This window comes from Sander lucioperca, chromosome 4, assembly GCF_008315115.2.
Source record: "Sander lucioperca isolate FBNREF2018 chromosome 4, SLUC_FBN_1.2, whole genome shotgun sequence".
Taxonomy (NCBI): domain Eukaryota; kingdom Metazoa; phylum Chordata; class Actinopteri; order Perciformes; family Percidae; genus Sander; species Sander lucioperca.
Genome location: NC_050176.1, coordinates 16,379,466 through 16,403,282, shown reverse-complemented (window position 1 = coordinate 16,403,282; position 23,817 = coordinate 16,379,466). Strand labels below are relative to the sequence as shown.

Genomic DNA, 23,817 nt, shown 5'->3' with positions numbered 1-23,817 from the left:
AAAGCATCAATCTAGCTGATATGAGATGTGAAATATATTAGGTAAAAAGAATGGGGCTGAACAAAAGGAAAGAGAGGACAGAGAGAAGGAGAGAAGAGAGGAGAGAAAGAGAGGAAAAAGAGAGAGCCAAAATAAAACATGAATAGCTGAATTGCTAAAGCTAAACTGGTTGAATAGCTTAAATCCGTAAGAATAAGTTGAAGTAGTGAGAATAATTGAAAAAAACTGAAATAACATCTCAATCAGGGACATACTGACTGATGTATCACAGCTGGATTCAAACCTTGATCTCCCACACCAAAGACATACACAATATCCACTACACTATCATCTGTATAGTTGAAAATGTTCCTTTAGCACTTATAAAGCCTGTCTGCTGAAAATTTTGGGAGCAGAAGAAGATTTGAAGGATTTGAAGCATGCTCTCATTGACTTCAATGTTAAAAAAAAGTCATAAAAAGCTTAATATTTTAAAAAGTATAAATAGTAGAAAAAGTTGAAGAAGTCCCATCATTAGCTGAAAGAGCTGAACATTTTAAAAGTTGAATGGTTTTAATAGCTGAAAGTATGCAGAAGTTACGGAGAGCCAAAAAACGTACGGAATAAGATATAAGAAAAATAAAGAACAGGATAACAATAGTTGGAATGCTGCTGAACAGCATTCCCACTAAATAAAGAACAGGATAACAATAGTTGGAATGCTGCTGAACAGCATTCCCACTAATTATGAATAAATATTTCCTCCATAGTATTTGGCTCCATCCATCTTCCCATCAGTTCTGACCAGCTTCCCTGTCCCTGCTGAAGAAAAGCATCCGCACAGCATGATGCTGCCACCCCCATGTCTCACGGTGGGGATGGTGTGTTCAGGGTGATGTGCAATGGGCTCTTGGCTGCTTCTCTGATCAATGCTCTTCTTGCCCGGCCTGTCAGTTTAGGTGGACGGCTATGTCTTGGTAGGTTTGCAGTCGTGCCATACTCTTTCCATTTTCAGATGATGGATTGAACAGTGCTCCATGATATGTTCAAAGCTTGGGATATTTTTTTTATAACCTAACCCTGCTTTAAACTTCTCCACAACTTTATCCCTGACCTGTCTGGTATGTTCCTTGGGCTTCATGATGCTGTTTGTTCACTAATGTCCACTCTATCAAACCTCTGAGGCCTTCACAGAACAGCTGTATTTATACTGAGATTAGATTACATACAGGTGGACTCTATTTACTAATTCGGTGACTTCTGAAGGCAATTGGTTGCACTGTATTTTATTTAGGGGTATCAGAATAAAGGGGGCTGAATACTTTTGCACGCCACACTTTTCAGTTTTTTTATTTGTAAAAAAAAATTTGAAAACCATGTATCATTTTCCTTCCACTTCACAATTATGCGCTGCTTTGTGTTGGTCTATCACATAAAATCCCAATGAAATACATTTACATTTGTGGTTGTAACGTGACACCATGTGGAAAAGTTCAAGGGGTATACTTTTGCAAGCCTCTGTATTTCTCAGTTTGTCTCATATAAGAGGATATAGCAGCTCTCTTGAGTCTGTGTATGCTATGTGGTTTTTTTTATTTACCCTCTTTGTCAAAGAGCTACAATGCTCCGGATTAGTAGATCGTTTACCTGATGTTCTGTTTAATCATTAGGCGTTGAAGCCCGAAGGGCTGAAGCAGATTGTTAATCTGTTCAAACAAATAATATTGAGACAAATCTTTCTCCATAGTGGACAAAGCAGCAATGCTTATTTGGGTCATATTGATAACCGGCTCTACACCGGTGGCACATATTTAATGAAAAAGCTTTACCAAGTAGATAGCCAAATCATCAGCCTCTTTAATAAGGTCCTGATAAACAGCTTTAGTTTTGTATGCATGGTTTCAGGAAAATAACTTCACATAATGGCTATAGTGATTGCTTTTTGGCATGTGAAAAGTAGAAAGTTATATATTTTGTTCTGTATTATTCATTTCCATTTACACAAATACTAGCTATACTCTATATGGTATATAGGGGGTGGCAGTAGTTCAGTCTGTAGGGAGTTGGCTTGGGAACCGGAGTGTCGCTGGTTCAAGTCCCCATACGGACTAAAGTACAGTGGTGGACTGGTAGCTGGAGAGGTGCCCCTTCACCTCACGGGCACTGCCAAGGTGCTCTTGAGCAAGGCACCGAACCCCCAACTGCTCGGGGTGCCTGTCCATTGACAGCTCAACCCCCTCACTCTGCGTATCTCCATTAGTGCATGTATAGATACTGAGCGTGTGTGTCTGTATTTCAGGCCTGTGTGTTCTAACAACAGAATAAAAACATTGTAATTTCCCTTAACAAAAGTCTTTAACTCTTCAGATCCTGCATGCTCAACATCTGCTGCTCTGCTGCTACTGCTCCAACCTGCCCCGCCCATGCTTCCATTCTCAATTGTGAAACCCAAGAACCCGGTCGAGCAGGAACATGACTAATATTATGTAACCCTGGAGATGTTGATGTAAACAAAGACTCTGGGAAATGGGTATCACGTTTTTTTCAATTTTTTATTAAAGCACATAATAAACCTGTTTAACTATCATACCATGAGTGGAGCATCTCTACCCCCCGTGTCTAAGACAAATACATTGTATAAAAGTCATGAGGTAACTGAACTTGATGTATCCGAACCATGTATTTGTTTTTTTCACTAGAGCTATTAAAAATAGTCAATTGATTACTTTTAAGTTCTTGCAAAGTCAACTATTTAAAAGGGACAGTTCACCCCAAAATCAAATATACAAAGTGTTCCTCTCACCTGTAATACTATTATCTAGATTATTTTGGTGTGAGTTGCCCAGTATTGGAGATATCGGACATATAGATGTTTGCCTTCTCTTGAATATAATGTAACTAGATGGCACTTGGCTTGTGGTGCTCAAAACACCAAACAAATACATTTGAAAAACTCAACAGCATTGTCTCTTTCCAGAAATCATGACTGGATTACTCAAAATAATCCACAGACCTGGTTGTGAGCAGTTTTATGTAGGTACTATTTTCCTTCTATCGTGCTACATCCGCTAACCATATCACTGGGCAGAAGGAAGCATACTCATGGATGTCTTCCTCGTGGTCCAACATTGCTGTTGAGTTTTTCAAATGTGTTTTTTTTTTTTTTGGCTCTTTGAGCACCACATGCCTAGTGCCATCTAGTTGCATTATATTCGAGAGATTTTGGGTTGGACTGTTCCTTTTTAAAGTAATAGTAAACATATTGGGAAACCAGGGTTTTTCCTGACTCAGAATGGGCCTTTGGGGGTTGACTACGCACGACAGTAAGCATGACCGGTTTGCGTACAGTAAAGGCAGTGAGTCTGTTACTTTGTTTGACAGAAATCTATATGCATTTGCCTGTTAGTTCTGACAATTTGATAAACAAAAATGTTGATTATGCTTGACCAAGTGAAACCCCCAATCATCAAAACTGCTTAAAAAAATAATATTAGGGCTGTAACGATATGTGATATGAAACCAAAATCGCAACACTCAGATCCACGAACCTGTGTCGCGTGTGAGAAGGCAGAATCGCGACATACCCCTTCCAACTCCCAGAGTTATCGACCTCGGCCAACAAGGAGTCAGTTTGTTAAATGGGCGTAAAGTGGTCTCCCCATGGAATGGATGGAAGGGTCTTCCTCACATTTCCGAAGAGAGTAAATGTAGCGGTTGAACTAGTAACCACGCTAAATGAACTTTAGTTGTAACAAATTACAACCCAGCGGCGGGACAAACTTAGCGCGAGCTCCGCTCACATGTCTCATCCATCTCGTGTCGCAAGCAATGCTGAAGAAACCGGCTGCCATTTCTTGAACTGAGCTCGGATTAATAGCTAGCTAGCTAACACTTGCTAGCTCAGCCTTTTACCAATAATGTTTAGTCTTCCACAAAATAACTTAAAGGAGCAGCTGGCGAGCGCTCAGAGCAAGTTGTCTCTGGCTAAACCCAAAGCGGGGTCAGTCTACCGCGAGCTCACAATATAGTGAGGAAATTACACCATAACCAGTTAACCTGGCTTTAAGCTTCTTTTTTAGTTAGCTGTCAGCTGTGCTAACTGCGAAACACTGCAGTGTTAACATTAGCTTTAACCTAGCTTTGAGCTTCTTTTTTAGTGAGCTGTCAGCTGTGCTAACTGATAAACACTCTAGCTAGCTCTTAGCTGAAGTTAGTTATGTTAGCTTTGTTAGAGATAACTTACTGTGCAAAGTGCAAAGCTGATTGCAAAGGGCTTCATGCATCCAGAACAAGTAATTTCACAACTCGATATGACAGTGAGCTAGACTGAGACTGAATTGGTTTACTGTGTGGATTCAGCATGTTTGTGTTAACCATTGACTGTAAAATTAATATTAACAGTCTATGGTGTTAACAAATGCTGCACTCTTCTGCACATCCTTTAATTGTCTCTGTTCAACTAATGTTCGTGTATGTTAACGTATTTCCTGCAGCTGCTAACTTATACTGTATAATGAAGATATACTATGCACCTAACACATTTGAATCAAATCAATAATGATTTGGCTGTACTCACTTGCTGCAGCTGCAACTGCTATGCATCTTCCGGTACCTGGACACTCGTATTAAAATGAAATGTGACATTCAAACATGCTTGAATCATCTCCACAATGGAGTTTAGTTCTGTTTGTTTTTCAACAGTATTTTGTTGCAAAGAAAACAGAAGTGTTATAGCTTTGGCTATTTATTTATTTTACTTAGGTATATTGTTAATAAATCGCAGTTAATATTGTTCTTTGGTGTTCAGTTTATACAGGTTTTTCAAATGTTATTTAATAAAAATATCTTTTATTTTCTCAAAATCTCTCTTTTTTTTTCTCTCCTCCAACTGCCCCCAACCCCTCCACCCACCCATCCCTCGAGGTTTGTATCGAATCGTGGGTCAAAAATCGTGATACGAACCGAATCGTGGGTTTGGTGTATCATTACAGCCCTAAATAATATCAATATTTAAATACCACAGTTAAAATCCAGGGAGAGTTCAACGCAGCCAGATTCTGGGCGGTAAAACTGAGATAGGCGCTGCTATTCAAGGTTATGGTCTGCTTTTCAAAGGTTGTTTGGTAAATTGCCATTAAACACGGTCGGAGAGGATTTAAATTGCATAATTGTGGCACCGATTTTCCTTTGGTGCTGGCTAATACCTCTTTCGGGGGCACCAACAATTCTTCTGTGAAGGAAAAATCCTGGAAATACGTTTATATTCGCTCTCTTTCCTGCTGCCTTAAAGATGTGAGTTAACTGAACTTATAGTTTAAAGTGGTCCCATGAGTTTTGAAAATGTGAAACCAACTGAATTTGAGATCACACTTACAGTAGGATAAGTTGAATCAACTGATGATCAGTCATACTGTCAAGCCTTCCATTTTTCCTTAAACTGTAAAACAGAGGGGTCTCTGGAGAAATGATAATGCTGGCGTCTCGGTCAGGATGGTTAAAATGCTATACGTCGGAAGCCAGGTCACCCCGGTGAGTGTGAGCTAACCGTAGAGTTAACTAATGCTCTGTTTGCACTGTAGCCGTTAGCTGTGTTAGCGCTCCCCGTCTCTTTCCCTTCATGATCCGCTGATCAGCGATAAGAGCTCCGTAACCAGCATTAGGCTACTTTATATTAAACCATTATACAACTCTAACCTATTGTGAATCCATTACATCTTTATTATTTATTCCCCTTTTTTAGATTTTCTTTCTTCTCGTTTTTATTTTTGGTTTCATTTTTCATTTTTGCTTGTTTTTGTTGGTTCACATCTGTAAGTAAATATTTCTAAAGTTCTACAGTCAATTCAAGTTAAATAAAAAAATAGTATTAAGGCCGCTTTACTCACACATAGAGACACAGACAACCATAGTATGGGATGTACTGACATCAAAACACAGCCGGAGAGAGAAACAATGTTTTTTTTGTTTTGTTTATTGACATTGAGTCATTGTCGTAGACATCAACACTGGTGATGTCCTTGGAGAGTGTTGCAGTGGCCCTGATGTACAAATCACATCTGTTGTCAAGTTATTCAATTTCAGTTTTCTAAAATGTAATGAAAAGTACATTTATACACTTTATATTTGTGTAAATATTTTTCATATATTGTGTGGTATATTTTTGATGAAACAGAAGGCACTTGGACACCTCTGAAATACTGATTAGGATCAATCAATGTGCAAACAAGTATACAAGATAAATCATACTGGCCACATTCGGCCATTGTCAAACATTCAAAAAAATACTCGAGACAGCTTTTTAAACCATTGTTTGGTTTCTTCTTGTGTACCCTTTTGTAAAGCAAATGTGTATGCATTATTGCCTAATACACACCTTTGTCTACCCTGTTCCTACTTGTTTTCCTCAGTTGGTCTTGTCTAAAAGGCGTGGCTGATCCTGTCCAGATCATTGTCTATGATGATTAACAGAGCAAGGAATGAGCTAAAACAAACGGCAAGAAAAGGAGTTAACCTCATACCTACATTCAGTTGCGTCAAAACAGTTGATGAATTTCTTCTTGCGACTTGAAAAATCACATGGTCAAACAGATAGCTTTGTGTGGATTATAATATTTCATCACACATTGTAGTGTTGCAAATGTCAAAGTTTCTCTGGGTTAAAACAAACCACAGAGCAGCCGACAGCTACACTGCTAATTATCTCAGGTGCACATGACAACAAATTGCCAGTGCCCGATAAACCATTCAGAGAAACCGTCTTTAAATGACAAGACTGAATCAAATACCAAAGCGCCTTAAATCAATTTTGTAACAAGACCACCTTGTCAAATCTGTAACAAAAATACATCTTGTAAACGGTTCTAGAAAATAACCACAAAAATGTGTTTTTAATGTCAGCCGTCTTTTTATGGGAGTTGGTGTTGAATTGTTCAAATATCTTTTTTTGCAGTGTAACCCCTTAATAGCAAAAACTGAAACTCAAAAAAAATGTAGATGGATGTAACATTGGTAGATCCTAATGAATGTATTCATTAATGTTACATTATAGTTATTGTGTATGGACTGTATTTCTCGTTGCTCCCCACAATCCTGCTTTCCCCCATATTTATTAAGGAGTGAAAACGGGTCTGCAGTCAGTGGGGGTTGTCAAACATACAAACTACAAAAAGGTTAGTGCATCTGCTCTTTTCATGACCTGGTTTAGTGAATCGAATCCAGGTGATTGTCCACTGTTAACTGTTTTTTGACCATGAAGTCAAGGTGTAGATGAACAGGAAGGGATGAGTGAATCAAGGACTATTAAAGGGTCAGTTCACCTAAATCTCACATATTTTCTATTTTGTGTGGTATCAAGCCATGCAGACAGATGTGGTTTTGCGTCCCGAGGTTTTGAGATATTCACCTCTAAAACATCTGAAATATACCGAATTTGATTTGTAAGGCTCATAACATTGCAACAAGGCAGGCTAATACTATGCAAACACGATGTTAACCTTGTTGACATCTTAGTTTAGCATGTTAGCATGCTAACATTTTGTTATTAACGCTAAACACAATAGCTGAGGTTGATGTCATTTTTTGGTGGGGGGTACTTGGTCATAAGCCAAAGTATTGGCACCAGAGGAAAAGTCAAAGGTTCACAAAGATTGGTAGGATTCATCCTCTGGTGACCATGCATGGCTGTAAAAAGCAACCCCTTTCCACTCCCAACTTGTTAAATACTGACGCCTGGTCAGTGGCTCTCAGCGTCAGATACCGACAAAAAAAAAAATCACCCCTTAGCGTCTGTATGGAACGCACCGGGCAGAGCAGCATGACTGCGGCACTGTAAGATGACGTAGTATTAAGAGCGACAACAGTAGAGAGTAGTATGAAAGAGCGAAAATCTGCATAAGGAGGTCGGTTGGGCTGGTGGATGGGTCAAACAACACAGGACTTTTACCCAGGAGACCGGAATTTGTGTCCCGTTCTTGTCCTGCGTGTCACTAAGTCTTACATTTTGTAACCTCACCCATGATCTTAACTGTCCCGCTGTTGGGCTGCTTGTCAGTTAAACGTACGTCCCGACCCAGAGCGTCAAAAAGTGACGGCAAGGGTTCCTACCAAGCGCATCTAAATATGACGTTAAAGGAGACTTTTTGCATCAATAACAAACGGCAATGGCACCTGACCAATTGCGCTTTTTGACGCGATGGGAGTGAGAATGTGTTGGTAAAAAATGTCATGCCAATCCATCAAACAGTTGTTGAAATGTTTCCGTCTGTACCAAAGAGGTAGACCGACCGACTGGCTTTGCTTACCCTAGCGGGGCTATAAATGACATTTGAAAATCTCATTGCAAAAATGTTGAAATAAAGAAAGTGTTCACAGCGATGCCTGTGGATTATCCAAAATAACAGGGATTTATGAAAAGATGGTTACTGTTGAAATTTTCAAATTTCCTTTTTTTTTAATGCTGTTTTCAGTTTTTCCTAATGAGGTCCTTAAATATCTGTCCAACTACTTTAATGACTAATCAAGACAATGACAACTATGCAACAAAAGGCAGCTTAACAGATTTGATCCTTTAGATTCAAAGTTCAGTGGGCAACGAGCCCTTTGAATGGAATAAACCTCCAGTATCTCTGAAACTCATTGAAGCACAGAGAAAATGTTAGGCAAGCAAATAGTCTCATTGTACTTTTATGTTATGTCTTGATGTGATGGATATTCTATCTGCCGGATACAACTAGGGGTACGTTTTCTTTTTCCTTTCTCGTTTTCATTTGGGTGAACTGACCCTTTTAAAGTGTAAGACTTTTGCAACCCAATACTCTAAGGTCTTGTTTATGGCTCTGCAGGTGACAGTGACCTTTGATCTCTCTCACACACACACACACACACACACACACACACACACACTCTCTCTCTCTACACACTCATCATAATCATGCATGTACTGTACTATATGTTCTGAACACGCAAACATGGACACACTCCCTGGTTATATGCACTGCTGAGTACACATCCTAGCTGACAACAGCTGGTTTAAGAAGGACTGCCCTAGGGGGAACAACCACCCAGGAAAAAGGGTCACTTCGTCTGTGTCCCACTCCTGCAGACAGGTTCAGCACCTCCCCCTCCTCTCCTTCCTCCTCTTCCTCTTCCCCCTCCGTCTCCTTCCCTACCACCCGTCCCAGACCTCCAAGAGCTCCCAGCCCCAACATCGATGCAGCTGAAAGTCCAAAGTGTAACAGAGGAGAGTCCGAGAGGCCGAGCGGCCCGATACTGCTTCCTCCACCCATGGAGAAGAGTGGTGCCCCATGGTGGCCCAGGGCTCTGGCGTGGCAGAAAGCAGAGAGAGGCAAAGAGGTCCCCAGGCCCCCAAGAAGAGCTGCAGCAGCCCCAGGGATGATGATGTGGGCCCTGCCTACAGGAGGCAGTTCAACAGCACTCTGGCGACCAGGGAGGCCCAGCCCCGCCCCTAGCCTGCTCGGAGTGCCTTGCTCCTGGGCAACAAAGTGCCCATGTGCCTTGATGTGCTTGCGTAGTGAGCTGGGATCTGTGTAGCGCTTCAGGCAGCCTGCCATCTTGCAGTAGTAAGGCTTGTCAATGTAGTGGGTGCGGGTGTGTTTGAAGCGATCGCTAGAGTTGGAGTAACGTTTGCTGCAGCCTTCATAAGGGCAGATGTAGGGTTTTTCTCCTAGTAAAGTAAAAAAGGGAGAGACAAGGACAAAAGAAACGAGAGACAGAGGAAGGGAGAATGAATAAATTACTTGATTGCAGTATAAATAAATAATATTGACCTTGTGGCCAATAGCTCTCAGTTGGAAATTGTCTGAGCAGCATTTTCTGGACAAAATGGATCATGCTAAACTGTCACTTTTCATTGTGAACCTTAAATTGAGTAAGTTACTGATTCCTGAAGATTTATTCTGTCATTGCAAGGACTTTAAAGTTGAAAGTATTTAAATAAAGTGAAAGAAAATAAGGTTATAGAAACAAAACAAAGCAAAAACAGATGGAGAAAGCTGTTTCAAAATGGATAAAATTAGTCCAGCAGAGACTGGGATATTTTGACTTTTAGTGCTTATTATGGGTCAGGCTTCAAAACAGCTGAGTCCTAGACTTCCCATAATATAACTGGAAATTATATTTTTGTTAGAACCTATACCCAGTCTTTCAAACTGTTTGTAACACAGGCTATTATGTTTGAAATGTGTTGAGATAAACCTCTGACTTCATTAGTTTATTTTCTCGAAATTAGAAACACTTCTCAAGAGATGACATTACACAACTGTTTTTTACAGGCCCACTAGTACTCCTCATGATGAGCATACTCACGATGAGCAAACTAATTATAATGTGTAAAGTTGTGATGTGTGACCCCCATTTTACGGGAAAAAAAGAAGAGAATGCCGCTATAGCAGGAGCACATTAAGATATGTTTCTTTTAAACAGATTTTTAGCTTTAAAAAAAATGGGAATTTTCCATTACAGCAGAGCTTCCATTCATTTATCAACGTCACACAGGAAGAAATAACAGGTAACGCAACAAGGATTTAAAACCCAACCCATTGCTAACATTAAGAAACTGTTAAGTAAACAAGTCACTAGGATATATAAGACTAGCAGTCACCATGGTTGAATTACACAAGCAGGATGACATTATGAAATGACTTTGCCGTGTGAAAAAAAAAAATATATTTGTATTTGCACAAGCTCTTAATGCATGGGTGTGGAAAGACTCCTTTGTCACCAGGAGCTTTGAATAGCTTCAAGTAGTTGCTGATCCTGTTTCTAGTAGATCCGGTTTACTGTATAATGCATGAATCCATTGACTCAATTTGGCTGATCATTCCACCAGTTTTCAGTTCAGGCCCAGTGATCTGTGTAACCGGTCTTTTTTTAGATACTGAAAGAAAACTGGGAGTTGGGGATTGTCTCTCGTCCCATTGCCAGAATACTTTCATATCTTGAAGTACATCGTGAAGGCTGAATATGAAACAAAAGGACGTGTAAAGACAGGTGATGATAATGTTAATTCCAGTCTCAGTATTACGTTTGTTCCATGTCACCTCTTGTGTCAACATATTTCCTTTCTCTGTTTAGGTTTAACCCTTGTGTTGTCTTCCCTTCAACCTTTTGACATTTTTGACGCCTTTTTTCAGTTTGTTTTTGCTTATTCCAACGTTTTAAATTTTTTAATTTTTCTTCTACACATTTTTAGCGCTTATTTCTACGTCCCATATTTTTTGATATAAAACAAAAATTTAAAACGGGTCAATGTGACCCGATATCAACACAAGGCTAAGGAGAGACCAGATAATCAAGTGAAATAGACATGCCTCCTGGCTCCAGCTTGTTTTGGAAGTACAGGGATGATAATGAAGTCGGGCAAAAGTATATGGGTTTGTTATGTGTCTGGCAGTAAAAACACAGCTTCAACCCTGTGGTTCCACATGCCCCTTGAAGGACAAATACCTTTACCAATGTGTGCATTTCTGTATTCTATCTTCTTAGCCAAGGGCCTAGTTTCCACTGTTACACCTTGGTGTTTAGCTGGTATGATGTGTATCCTTGTTGTTCACCATCTTAGTTTAGCATTTTAGTCTGCTAACATTTGCAAATCTTTGCTAAATACAGGAGAGGCTGACCAAATGGTCGTCAGTTTTGTAGATATTTGGACATAAACCAAAGTATTGGACAAAATATTTAAAGTGGCTATATGTAACTTTCAGTTTGTGGCAGTTTCTAGCGGCTGCTTTGGACAAAAGTGGTAGTGTTTTACAGCACCTGCTGTTGTAAAGGTCTTTTCTTTAAGGTGCTGTATTGCCCACTGTAGATTACTGAGATGAATGTCCAGACAGAAAATCATTCATTTACAATAAAAGAATAAGTTACGAATGCATTGTTGCATTTCAAGTGTTGCACACGGTGACTTAGCCTGCTTTGGATGTCTCGTGAGCTAAACTGGGTGTAACTGTCACTGTCACTGTGTCACGAGCCAAAGCATTAAGAGATTGTTGTAGCAACCAACGTTATAATAACTTAAATAAATAAAGCGCATTTCATGAAACCCACGGATGCTTTACACAAGTAACGTTACAGGGGGACAAGGGAAAAGAAAATAGTAAGCCAACACAAACACGGACTAAAAGGAAAACGTCTGCGCTAAATGGAAGGGGGAGGTAATTTAATGTCGGCTACTGATGTACAACGACATCACGCACTGTAAAGTTATTTTATGAATGAAATAGACATGTCAGGTATGTTATGTATATTACATACCTGACGGCCAATTCAGGATCGGTTTTGAATAATTTACAATCCCGTAATTGTCTCCATCTGTTGAAAGCCCGACCGAGTGTGACTCACGTTATCGTTATCTTTCACTTTCCTTTTCCCTTTAATCTTTGAGTTGCTCTTTGTTTAATTTCCTTCTTTCCTGTGATGGTCCTACCCCAGTTCCAGGGCCCCTGAATGTCTGAACCAAATTTCATGGCAATCTATCCAATAGTTGCTGAGTATTTCAGTGAAAAACAAAGATGTCAACCTGACGGTGGCTCTAGAGAAAGAACCAGGGAATCACCGAAGTCCGTAGGAGTCCTCATCGGGCCACCATGAATGGCCGTACCAAATTTAATTGCAATCCATCTAATAGTTGTTGAGCTATTTCAGTCTAAACCTAAGAGTTGGACCGTCAGCTACACGATCATGGGTCATTCTGCAGTGGACTCAAAACGAATGTAGTAAAAGTGCTGAATTGTGTGAAAAGCTGATAAGCAGAAGCAAAGAGAGGAAGATGCGAACTGACCCCGGCAGCACTGGAGGGAATTAAAACACAAAAAAACCTGAAGGCTGCAGAAGACTCGGATTTCCCCACTTCTGGGTTCATGTCCCAGTCACACTGATAACTCAAACTAAACTAAACTCTTTGTCAGCAGAAGTTTATTTGTATAGCAATTTTAAATAAAGGCAAATCAAAGTGCTTTACATAAGACAGAAAGGCATTCAAAAAAGTGAGATTTGATTTGTGAGTTTGTGAAAGGTTAAAAATAATGCAAGTTGTGTATTGATGGCCAGCTACATTTAAAGAGACAGTCCACCGACTTTACACATAAGAATCATTTCATTTATTCTGAGTAGTACTACAGTAGAAATTTGGATTGTGTTTTTCTGTGGCTCTGGCGGATGCTTTATAAAATCTGAGAAAATAACCCGGATGATGTCACAGTGATGTCATCAGGGTTAGCAAGCTTGTTGGATTTGAAACTCCTTCTAACAGAAAACCTGTATTACATACTGGTGCTGTGGAAAGAAGCAGGCATTTACCAGGTAGGGATGGTCTAATGACAATACGCCTATAGAGTTGCATTGTGGGAAATGTAGGATCCAGTGTTCGAACCTGACCCACACTAAGCGCTAAACGTTGGGATATCTCGATCTCTGCTGCTTTGAGTGACCACTTTTTAAGATTTGGCCCTCACAGGATGGTTTTATTGTTGGTTTTGGTCTTTTAATGGGATTCATTAGCAATAATAATATAGACCTTATATAGATATTTTACAGCTGCCTGGTTGCATTTTGTTTTCATCATAAACTCACCTGTGTGTGAACGGGTGTGTATCTTCAAGTTCTCCAGACGTGAGAAGCTCTTGTTACAGGTGGGACAATGGTGCGGCTTCTCATTGGTGTGTGTCCGGATATGAATCAGCATTTTATACCTATGAAACATCAAACAAATTCTATTTAAATAATACACACACATACACTACTTTGCTTTTGAAATGTCCAGTATCTTTCTGTAAGATGTGGCTGCTGATATTCAAATTAGAACCAGTTAGTATGGTTACAGTGTTACCATATAAGGCTGCTAGATCTATATCATGATCCAGTCTAACAACCTGCCTACCTGGAAGCTGCAGGGGTGTGTAAGACTGCGGCTCATAGACCATGGAAAACTATTGTACTTTTGCTTTTCCATACTTTGCATGCACCCTGGGGATAATTTACATAGGGTGACTAAAATTACACAAATGCCTTACATAATAATAATAACAGCAGATGTGCAAGTAAAACAACCTGGGAAAGCATACATGCGTTTCAACTGGTTCTTGGTGTAATTTGCAATATTTTTAAGCAATCTTTTCTTTCAGTTCGTGTCCCTTTTTGCTAATAGAACTTGGCCTGCCTTTGGCAAATGTCCTTATGATTTGACTTTTAACATTCAATGGTCCAGAAATTCAGATGGCTGTTTGGTCACTTTATGCATGTATTTCTTGGTTTATGTTGCCTTGATACCTCTCTTATAATAACAGTAGGATGGACCTGCATTAAAGTTGATACATACGGATAATTAGTATTCAACTTAACTTCTTAAACCTCACCGACCAAACTTATTCTGTGCAGCCAAACATTATTTAAACCCACTAAACTTTAATTAAAATGTAAGTGGAGATCCCAACGTGTTTCAGGCTAAATTGGGTTTGAAGTGTTAAAACAATGCACAAGACATTCACACCAATATCATTTGATGGAATGAGGCTGTCATTAAAAAAACAGACCACACCAAGAACGATAACTATAACCATAACCATAACCATAACTATAACGATGTGAGCATCCACACTGCTGAACGATTACATATTTCAAACAGCAACGTCAAACAGGCACTGCACGCTCCAGCTGATAATAATACATCACAGCAGACGATGCAACATACGATTAGATTAGATTCCACTTTATTGTCATTGTGCAGTGTACAAGTACAAAGACAACGAAATGCAGTTTAACAGCGTCTAACCAGAAGTGCAAAAAAAAAGCAGCAAAGTGCAGTGTGATATACAAAGTATAGACAGGACAACAAATATATTGCAGTGTTATAAGAGCAGAATAAATATGGCTATGTAATATGAACAATGTATGAACAACATGTATGTGCAATGTAGTAGCAGTGACAGATAGATAGTGATAGATATATGCTTATGACAGATTACAAGAATGTCTGTAGTAATATCCTACATATATGTGAATTCAGGTACATTTTATGAACCAAAAAAGTGTCCCGGCGGTCCCCGGAGCAACGACACCGCTGCAATTCTCCAGTGGCAGCCATCTTTGTTGTAAACAAATTCAACCCAAGCGCTCTTTGAGGACGTGGTTGAGTACGTTACTGTTCATCTGTCCATCATCGTATAAAGCCCGCCCTGACAATTTGATTGGTCCGAACAGCTCTGGTTGGAGCATAGTTGCTCCACAACGGATCAAGTCCAGACCGAACTTCCGGACCTCAAATGTTGTGGGCGGGGCTAAGTTCGGCTGGCATCCAGGCTATATCTCCGCCGTGTCATGTTGTAAATTCAGATGGATTGTGATTGGCTGTCAGTGTTTCTATCCTTCATCAAATCGCTCTGAAAGGGATCCTGACAATATCGTTCTCCACTGTCGTTGTCGTAATAGTTGTGATGTGGACTCCACCATCCACTTGAGTTAGAAAGATTTTTTAAATCTATGGTTTAAAAAATCGTTCTAACTCAAGTCCCTTTGGTCAAACAGTAGCACTAAATGGCTTTTTGACTTTAACCCTTGTGTTGTCTTAACGTCGACCATGCAACTTTTTTTTTTTTTTTTGACACCTTTTTCGCCTTTTTAGTCTTTTGTCACTTGTTCCAATGTTTGTCAATTTTCTCTGCGCTATTTTTTTTTTTACGTTTTTTGTTTTTCCCCCATGTTTTTGAAGCTTTTTCCAACATTATTGGTCACTTTTTTCAACATTCTTTTATCAATTTTCTTTCTTCAAATGCTATATGTATGGAAAATGTATGGAACCATCCATGTTATTTTATTTGACAATTTGGTTGAAAGAAACTTTTTAAATTGGGTCAAATTTGACCCGAAAACAACAGGAGGGTTAACAATACTGCAAACTACAGCTTAAAAAATAACTTCACATTTAACAAAAGACTTGAACTATGTTTTTAAACTAATATTGTTACACAACCATTTACCAATAACATGTATTCTATTTAAAGATAACACAAGCATGACAATACATATAAAACTGATGTATACAGTAGAAGGGAGTTCCTTGACATCAGTCCAACCAGGATTTTGAAAAAGTTTATCATGGTAAGTGAAACGTGTTGACCTTTCTTTCCTATTATCTTGGTTTGGTTCTATGCTCTTATCTGTATCTGCCTGTGTTTCATTGTTATTGCAGTTGCTGCTATCACGCTGCAATTTCCCTCCAGGGATTAATAAAGGTTTGTCTTATCGTACATTTTTTGTGTGAACATACCTGGCATTGAAGCCCCTGCCGTTACGGGCACAGCCCTCCCACTGGCAGCAGTACCCAGAATCCTTTTCAGGCTTGACATGGAAGTCGTTGATGTGATCCACCAGGTCCTGCAGCGAGTCGAACAGCAGGTGGCACTGGAGGATAAAGAATGAGAGAGAGAAATTTCTATAGTATCTATATAGTTAATTTCACACATCATACGTGTTTTATGTAACTTCACATCAAGATTTTTTTTTTATTTAAATGTTTCCAATCCATAAGTTTTCTGCTTTTCTTGAGTCTTGTTTCAATTAATTCTTAATGATCAAAAAGGAAGAAACATTCTGACCAAAAAGGTCATTAAAAACCTATCCAGGCACACAAGGTTGGTGCCAAAAAGTGATAAAAAGTCCTTTAATACATAGGGCAAGACATTAAATATACACCAACGCGTGTTGGCTTGAGCCTTCCACAGGGTAATGGAGTAATTCTTTATGATGTTGAATCATTTTGAGTTTTATTTATAAAATGTTTAAAGAATAGTTTTCAATGATATAGGTATATCTTAAATATATATAATATATAATCTTAAAACATTTTAAAATAAGATCTTGTTCAATGCTTCTGTAACTTCTCTTATTTACTTATGTCATATTTGCAACTTATTCCAACTTTCCTTACATTCTGTATGTCTAATTATGTGCTGCTTGAGTTTTAATTTTGTGAAGCACTTTGTCATAAGTAATAGTTTTGTTTCTTTAAAATCTCAGAATAAACTGTAAATTCATAAGTTCCCAGATGCCAGGTGACATTATTATTATTATTATTTTTTAAAGATTATTTTTTTGGGGCATTTTTTAGGCCTTTATTTATACAGGACAGCTTAGACTTGAAAAGGGATAGAGAGGGGGAATGACATGCAGCAAAGGGCCGCAGGTCAGAGTCAGATAGATTTTTTATGCAACCAACAATCCAAAAAAACCTAAATATTTAATACAACAAAGGAAAGCAGCACACCCTCACATTTGATATGCAACAACACATGGATGTTTGCCTTTTTCTGCTTAAATGAATACCATGATTAATCGAGTGTCAAAATAGTTTTAGTATTTATCCTCTATCTGTCATTATTAGACCTAGTACTTTACACCACCTAGTGTTCAGAGTAATAGTTGCAGTCCTTTTCACCCAGCTCTCTATGATATTCTTATAGTAAAAATTCCGTGCATTTGATTGACTTATTGTTATTGATTGATGATGCTCAACTGAGACTATTTAATTTATTTTGTGTATGATCATTGTCAATGTGGCAAACCACATTGTTTGCACAACTGTGCCCGTTATTTTATAAAAATACATTTATGAAGATTGGGTTAGATTTCACTTATATTGTCATTGCACAGAGTACGTACTGATGCAGAATGCAGTGTAGTGACACAAGCCTCTCAGTGTGCATTGATTTGTTTTTGTTTTCATAATTATATTCACCTTGATCCAACGGCAGGCCAGCTGACCGTCCAATGAGGGCTCTGGTGATACTTGCTTCTCTCTGTTCTGAGCGATGAACATGGAGGAGGGAAAGCTGTATGCCCTCGGTGGGCTTCCAATCGGCAGGTAAAATGGATAGCCTTGCGGTGAAGCTCCACCCTCCAGACCTCGATGACGAGCTGGTTCCTGGAAGAGAGGAGGATGGAGAGAAAGGTAACATCAACCAAGGAAGACAAGCTTGTTCCAGTGCTATACTGCTTGGTTAAATACCACCATCTTTGGTTCTGTATGCATTGATGGACGATCAAATTAAGGTGTTTTTTAACAGCCCTGTCTCCAAAGAAATTACGTTCCCATACAACTAAACAGCATTCTCAATAGCGTTTCGAGGGTACGTATTTTCTCCTGGAAAATTTTGTTTGTTTTTGACACATCACAAATGCGTTTCTAATCAAATTCTGTGTATGGAGGAGGTAGGGGTGGGTGGATGGATGGATGGGTCATACAAACATAGGACTTTCACCCAGGAGAACGCTGTTTGTCCTGTTGGAAACCAGGGGCACGTTCAATCCCAAAACGGTGTGAAACCGCTTTGCTACGGACTGAGATATGTTTTCTGGGTGGTGGGTGTGCCAGAGGTGTCAGCCAATCAGCAGCGATATGTATGTAAACCTGTGATATTAAAAAGGCAGAGCACTTGCCCTCACAACAGGATGTACAATGCACCACCGTTTAAGTTTAAATAAAGGTGTTGCTACGTTTTGTGGGGGCTGAACATGCCTAAATCAATCAGACTTTATTTATATAGCACTTTTCATACATACAAATGTAGCACAAAGTGCTTTATACAATTCCCCCCCCCCCCCCCACACACACACACACACACACACAAACACACAGATATACACACATAATACAATTGCCCCCACCTCTCGGCCCCATTCACCCACCTACCCAACCACCCATGCCATTCAAAACAGGAACAAGCTGAACCTAACCAAGGAAACGCCATCATATGTGAGGAAACACCAGAGGCAAGACAACTAAAACCAAAAGATACTTAAATATATAAATAAATAAAAAATAAAAGCTCTGAACAATGGCTAATAAGTATATAAACTGTAAATTGTTAAAACATAAAATACAGATACATAAATAACTAGAATAAAAACAACTAATGAAATTAATTATAAAACTAACTAAAACAAACTACATATAAAATAGACCAGAAGTAGATATAACTTGTTTAATAAAAGGCATGGCTAAAAATGTAGCGTTTAGGTTTGCCTTTAAAAATATCAACCCTCTCTGCAACCCTCTGCCATTCAAGTCAGCGTTGACTTATTTTAACTCACGTAGGTATACGTAACTTATGTCACGTATGTAACATACTTAATTTATCACAAAGCTAACTTAGAAGTTACAAAACAAACATGCTTATTTTAATCCAAATCCATTTCTGAACCTAACCAAGCAGATTTGTTTGATTCACAACGTAAACCTTGTGTTTAAAACGGCGACCGCTTCACAACGTATGCGCTTCTACAAGGACGTGTCGAAACAAACATGTCCTGGGAGAACATATGGTTCCCTCTAAACGTAACTGAGAATGCAGTTTAGTTATATGGGAACAACAAACAGGGTTGTTTTTAAAGATGGTCTAAAAGTCTTCATGTTAGAAATTGGAAGGGAAATTCATACTTATCTGCTAAGCGAATTATTATGGACACAAAGCTGCTGCCAACAGTTTCAAAGAAATCTTTGAAATATGTCTGGGAGACATAATGAGTGCGTCTCAAACTCCACTTCTAATGTTTTAGACAGTTTAAATGGGTACTTTCTGAGCGAAAAGATGAATCTGTGCCAAGAGAGGAGACTCAGATGCTCTAACAAAAGAAGCAGTGTGTTTCATGTTTTACCACTCAAGCATGGCTAGAATTTGATTTAGACAGAGTCAGTGGACGGCTGTGTGCTGTGTGCAGACATTGCACCAGCAAATTAGATTCACTCCCAGGATCCCAATTCAATTCAATCCTGTTGAAGAAGAGTGGAGCACATTCAGCCACAATCAGTAGCTGGTTGGATTCTTCTGAAAATATGGTGGTCATGCCTATGGATAAGATTAACTGCTGACCTGAAGATACACACCTACACGCCTATAAGGAGTTTCAACCCACTGTTTAGCTCTCATGCCTACAGTGTCATTTGTACATAATGTTAAATATGAGCTTTAGAGGTGCGGGTTGCCAGATTTTGTTACCTTTGGACAGAGCCAGGCTAGCTGCTTTACCCTGGTTCCAGTCCTTATGCTAAGCTAACTGGCTGCTGGCCATAGCTTCATGTTTACAGTACAAACATAATGTTGCAAACAAGCATAATTCCGGAAATGTCACTACTCCTTTAATCCACGATGGCCCTTGTCATATGCCACCAGTGTGTGTTCCCCTCTAGTGTGTAACAGTAGCTATTTATCAGAAAGGGCCACAGACATTTCTATTAGTAATAGTTTTTCATAAACTATTATTAGGACCTGCCAAAAATGCAAGGCCCACAGACATTTCTACTTCTTATTCTTTATATTCTTTTTTACTTTTTTATCTATTATTCTTGTACTTTTGTTTAATGAAACAGCAGGCACAGCTGAATGTATTATCTCGTTTAATATGATTTTATAAAATGACATCGACCGCTGTCCTCAAAATACTTGTAATGCATCTTATCTGGCTGTATTCATTAGAATTTTTTTGAGAATGACTTTTTCTTCTCTCTTTGTCTTTCCGTCTCTGCACAGTGTTTTACTGTACGTTGCACATGCGCCATTTCCAGTCTAGATTGAGTTTGATCGCAACAATTACTGAAGTGTCATTCAATTATCTTTCATAACAGATATTAAGACATTGGCTGAAACAAGACGTATTAGACAATATCTTCATAATTGGAAAGCTATTGTTAGTGTCGTCTCAGTGTGCGAACGCCTGCACTCACCCGTGAGAAGAGATGTGGCTGAGGGCTGCTGCTGCAGTGAGGGGATTCCAGGGGTGAGGAAGGGAAGGGGGAGGAGGGGGAGGAAGGAGACGGGGAGAGGGAGGAGGCATGGCGGGAGGAGGGGGACAGGCTGAGGTCCATGGCTGGAGGACTGAAGCAGGACCCGGGTCGTTCTTGAGGGGAAGACTGGGACTCTAGATTGGAGATTAGAGTTAAAACAGGGATGATGTTACATTCGTCAGACTGAAGTAAAGGCTTTCCATATAATGACTCAGCAATGTTGAATTTTAGTTACTTCGCGTATTACTGAGGTTTAAAAGTTGCTGTTGGTGTACATTTGGATATTTTAACTAATATTGTTTGGCTACATTATGCAACCCCGAACTGGTTTGAGCCCTTATTACACTTTGGGTAGTCTATATCGACGACATTTCATTTCCGGGATTGTTCAGATGCCGCCGGAAATTACGTTACCTTCCGCTTTCTTTGTGTTGGCTTTCTGAACTCCGGTGGATTTATGAGCACTATGGTTAACTGTTTCTTAGATCTCTGCAGGGTAAATCCAGACAGCTAGCTAGACTATCTGTCCAATCTGAGTTTTCTGTTGCACGACTAAAACAACTTTTGAACGTACACACCAAAACAAGTTCCTTCCAGAGGCAATTTTGCAGAGGCACCGTGGCTCTGTCCAGCGCTTAGCACCGCCCAAGACGATTGTGATTGGTTTAAAGACATGCCAATAAACCAGAGCACGTTTTTCTCCCATCCCGGAATGCTGTGTGGACTAGACAGACCCTCCTTTGCAGCGCTGTGGAGGAAGGTCTGGCAATGCCAGACTACACTTTGGGTGAACCTCCAACCTCAGAGAAACCAGACAAGTTGAGTAAACGAGTTGTTGATTAATATTGGTTTTTAGTGTGCACAGTTTTCTAGCCCAATATTGGTGTTGGAAATCTCGAAAATTAGGTAAACGAGTTGGATAAAAACTTGGCTAATCACTGTTAGGAACATGTTAAAAATCCCACATAGTTGTTGATTCGATTATATTGATTAATATTGCTTTTAAGTGGACAGCTTAGAAAGTTAGAAAACTCTAAAATACGTGAAGGACCCATGACGTCCTTGTGCCTCCATTTGGGAAGATTTAGCTACTCAGCACCAAAGAAGATCATAGCAGGCACAAGAATGAGAGGGCAAAAAGGGCATTATTAAACAACAACAATACACAGAGAGTAGACAATAACAGCCATAAACACACATTAGACAATCTGCACATTATTGAGCACTTGGGCTGTAAAGTATGAACTTATCCCGTCCATTCAGACTGCCACAGAGGCCATTTTGTGGTTATCTTTAAGGTCACTTCATGTCAACGTCACGCTCTTTCTGTTTTGAGCCACACTGACAAATCTGGGAACAATGTATGTCTATTTGAGGACAGCTACCATTCATTAGATTTACAATATTAAGTTACTGGGATAGTGAGAACACAGAATCCACTTACTGTTCTATTGCATTATCATAGTCTTAATCACAGCAACATGGCATCAACAAAAGCATGTTGTGTGTGCAAGGGCGTAACTTTGGGTTCAACTTTGTTGGGGGTTGAGATCTCCACTTTAGAGCAAAATTGAAATTTTGAGTGTCAAACACTTCATTTCCTGCATTCTGGTGAAATTCTCTGCATGAAGTAATGGAAGTTATAATAGAGGTTTTTGGGGTGGCTTGCACTGGCCACTTTGAGGTGGGTCGCCCCCCACCCCACCCCTGTAAATTACGCCAATGCGTCTGTGTAAGAGAGAGGGTAGAAATCATGGAGACTTTGTCAATATGTCTGTTGATACTGTGCGTCGGGCTTCAGTTTACGTGGTTAACTCTTACCTGGGGAGGAGGGGGGAGACGGAAAGGTTGTGCATAGCAGGCGTGGTCGTGTGGTGCTGAGAGGGGCACAGATAGAGGAAGGACAAGCCCTCTTTCCTAATTTGACTGGACCATCTGTCCGTCCCTTGGGAAGCTTCAAGTCCAGCGGCTCGTCCAATGACAACATGGCTGCTGGTTGCTCCTGCCCACCTGAGGAGAGAGAACCACGGTGCAGACAAGTGTTAATAAACTATCACTCAGACATGGGGCCTCGAGTTTGAGACTCGGACTTGAGTCGCACTTAAGTCGCACACACAGTGACTTCAGACTTGACTTGAGACTCATCCTCAAAAGACTTTAGACTTGACTCGGACTCAAATGGGGAACTCGTGAACAATCTATATTTTTAGGAATTGTCTGATGAGCTGCGTAACACGTAATACCTAACGTACAGTAACTGCCGGGCTAGTCTATATCCATGACATCCCACTTCCGGGATTGCTCCGTTGCCGACCGAAATTCCGCCAGATTTTACTCTTTTTGGCTGGTTGTCCATTACGTTCCGCTTTCTTTGTGTTGTAATTTTAAACTCCGGTGGATTTCTGAGGACTATGGTTAACTGCTCCTCAGATCTCTGCAGGGTAAATCCAGACAGCTAGCTAGACTATCTGTCCAATCTGAGTTTTCTTTTGCACGACTAAAACAACTTTTGAACGTACACGTTCCATCAAAACTATTATTGGTTATTTTGCAGCGGCACCGTGGCTCTGTCCGGTGCTTAGCGCCGCCCATGACGATTGTGATTGGTTTAAAGAAATGCCAATAAACCAGAGTATGTTTTTTCTCTCATCCCAGAATGCTGTGTGGACTAACCAGACCCTCCTCCGCAGCTCTGTGGAGGAAGGTCTGGCAAAGCGAAACTACACACACAGTAACTTCAGACTCGACTCAGACTCGAAATGCGGGAATGGTGAACAATGTTTTTAGGAAACGTATGATAAGCTGAATATTATTCCCCTCCCTGCGTAACTTACCTACCTACGTAACGTGAGAAAGGACAAACAAACATGTCGACCGCACCGGAAGTTGCTGTGCCATTCCTCATAAGCTTTGGCTTTAAAAACTTCATAAAACAAGGCTCAAACATAAGTATCAAGATTGTGGCTCAACCACATCTAATTTTATCAGGCACGTGAAAACGCACCCTGATCGTTTAGCAAATATGTTTAACTTAGCATTGGCTATTG

General features: G+C 39.8%; 1 protein-coding gene across 1 annotated transcript in view; it reads right to left on the bottom strand.

Annotated features, from left to right (window-relative positions):
* Window positions 1-8,428: 8,428 nt before the first annotated feature.
* Window positions 8,429-23,817, bottom strand: part of LOC116042861 (zinc finger protein GLIS2-like) — a 33,957-nt gene continuing 18,568 nt past the window's right edge. The window contains exons 2-7 of the mRNA XM_031289276.2: window positions 22,592-22,780; window positions 20,711-20,904; window positions 17,726-17,911; window positions 16,259-16,392; window positions 13,567-13,685; window positions 8,429-9,661 (exon numbers count right to left, since the gene is read on the bottom strand). Coding sequence (XP_031145136.1) covers window positions 8,988-9,661; window positions 13,567-13,685; window positions 16,259-16,392; window positions 17,726-17,911; window positions 20,711-20,904; window positions 22,592-22,757 — 1,473 coding nt within the window. The 5' untranslated portion in view covers window positions 22,758-22,780 and the 3' untranslated portion in view covers window positions 8,429-8,987. The remainder of the gene's footprint in view (window positions 9,662-13,566; window positions 13,686-16,258; window positions 16,393-17,725; window positions 17,912-20,710; window positions 20,905-22,591; window positions 22,781-23,817) is intronic.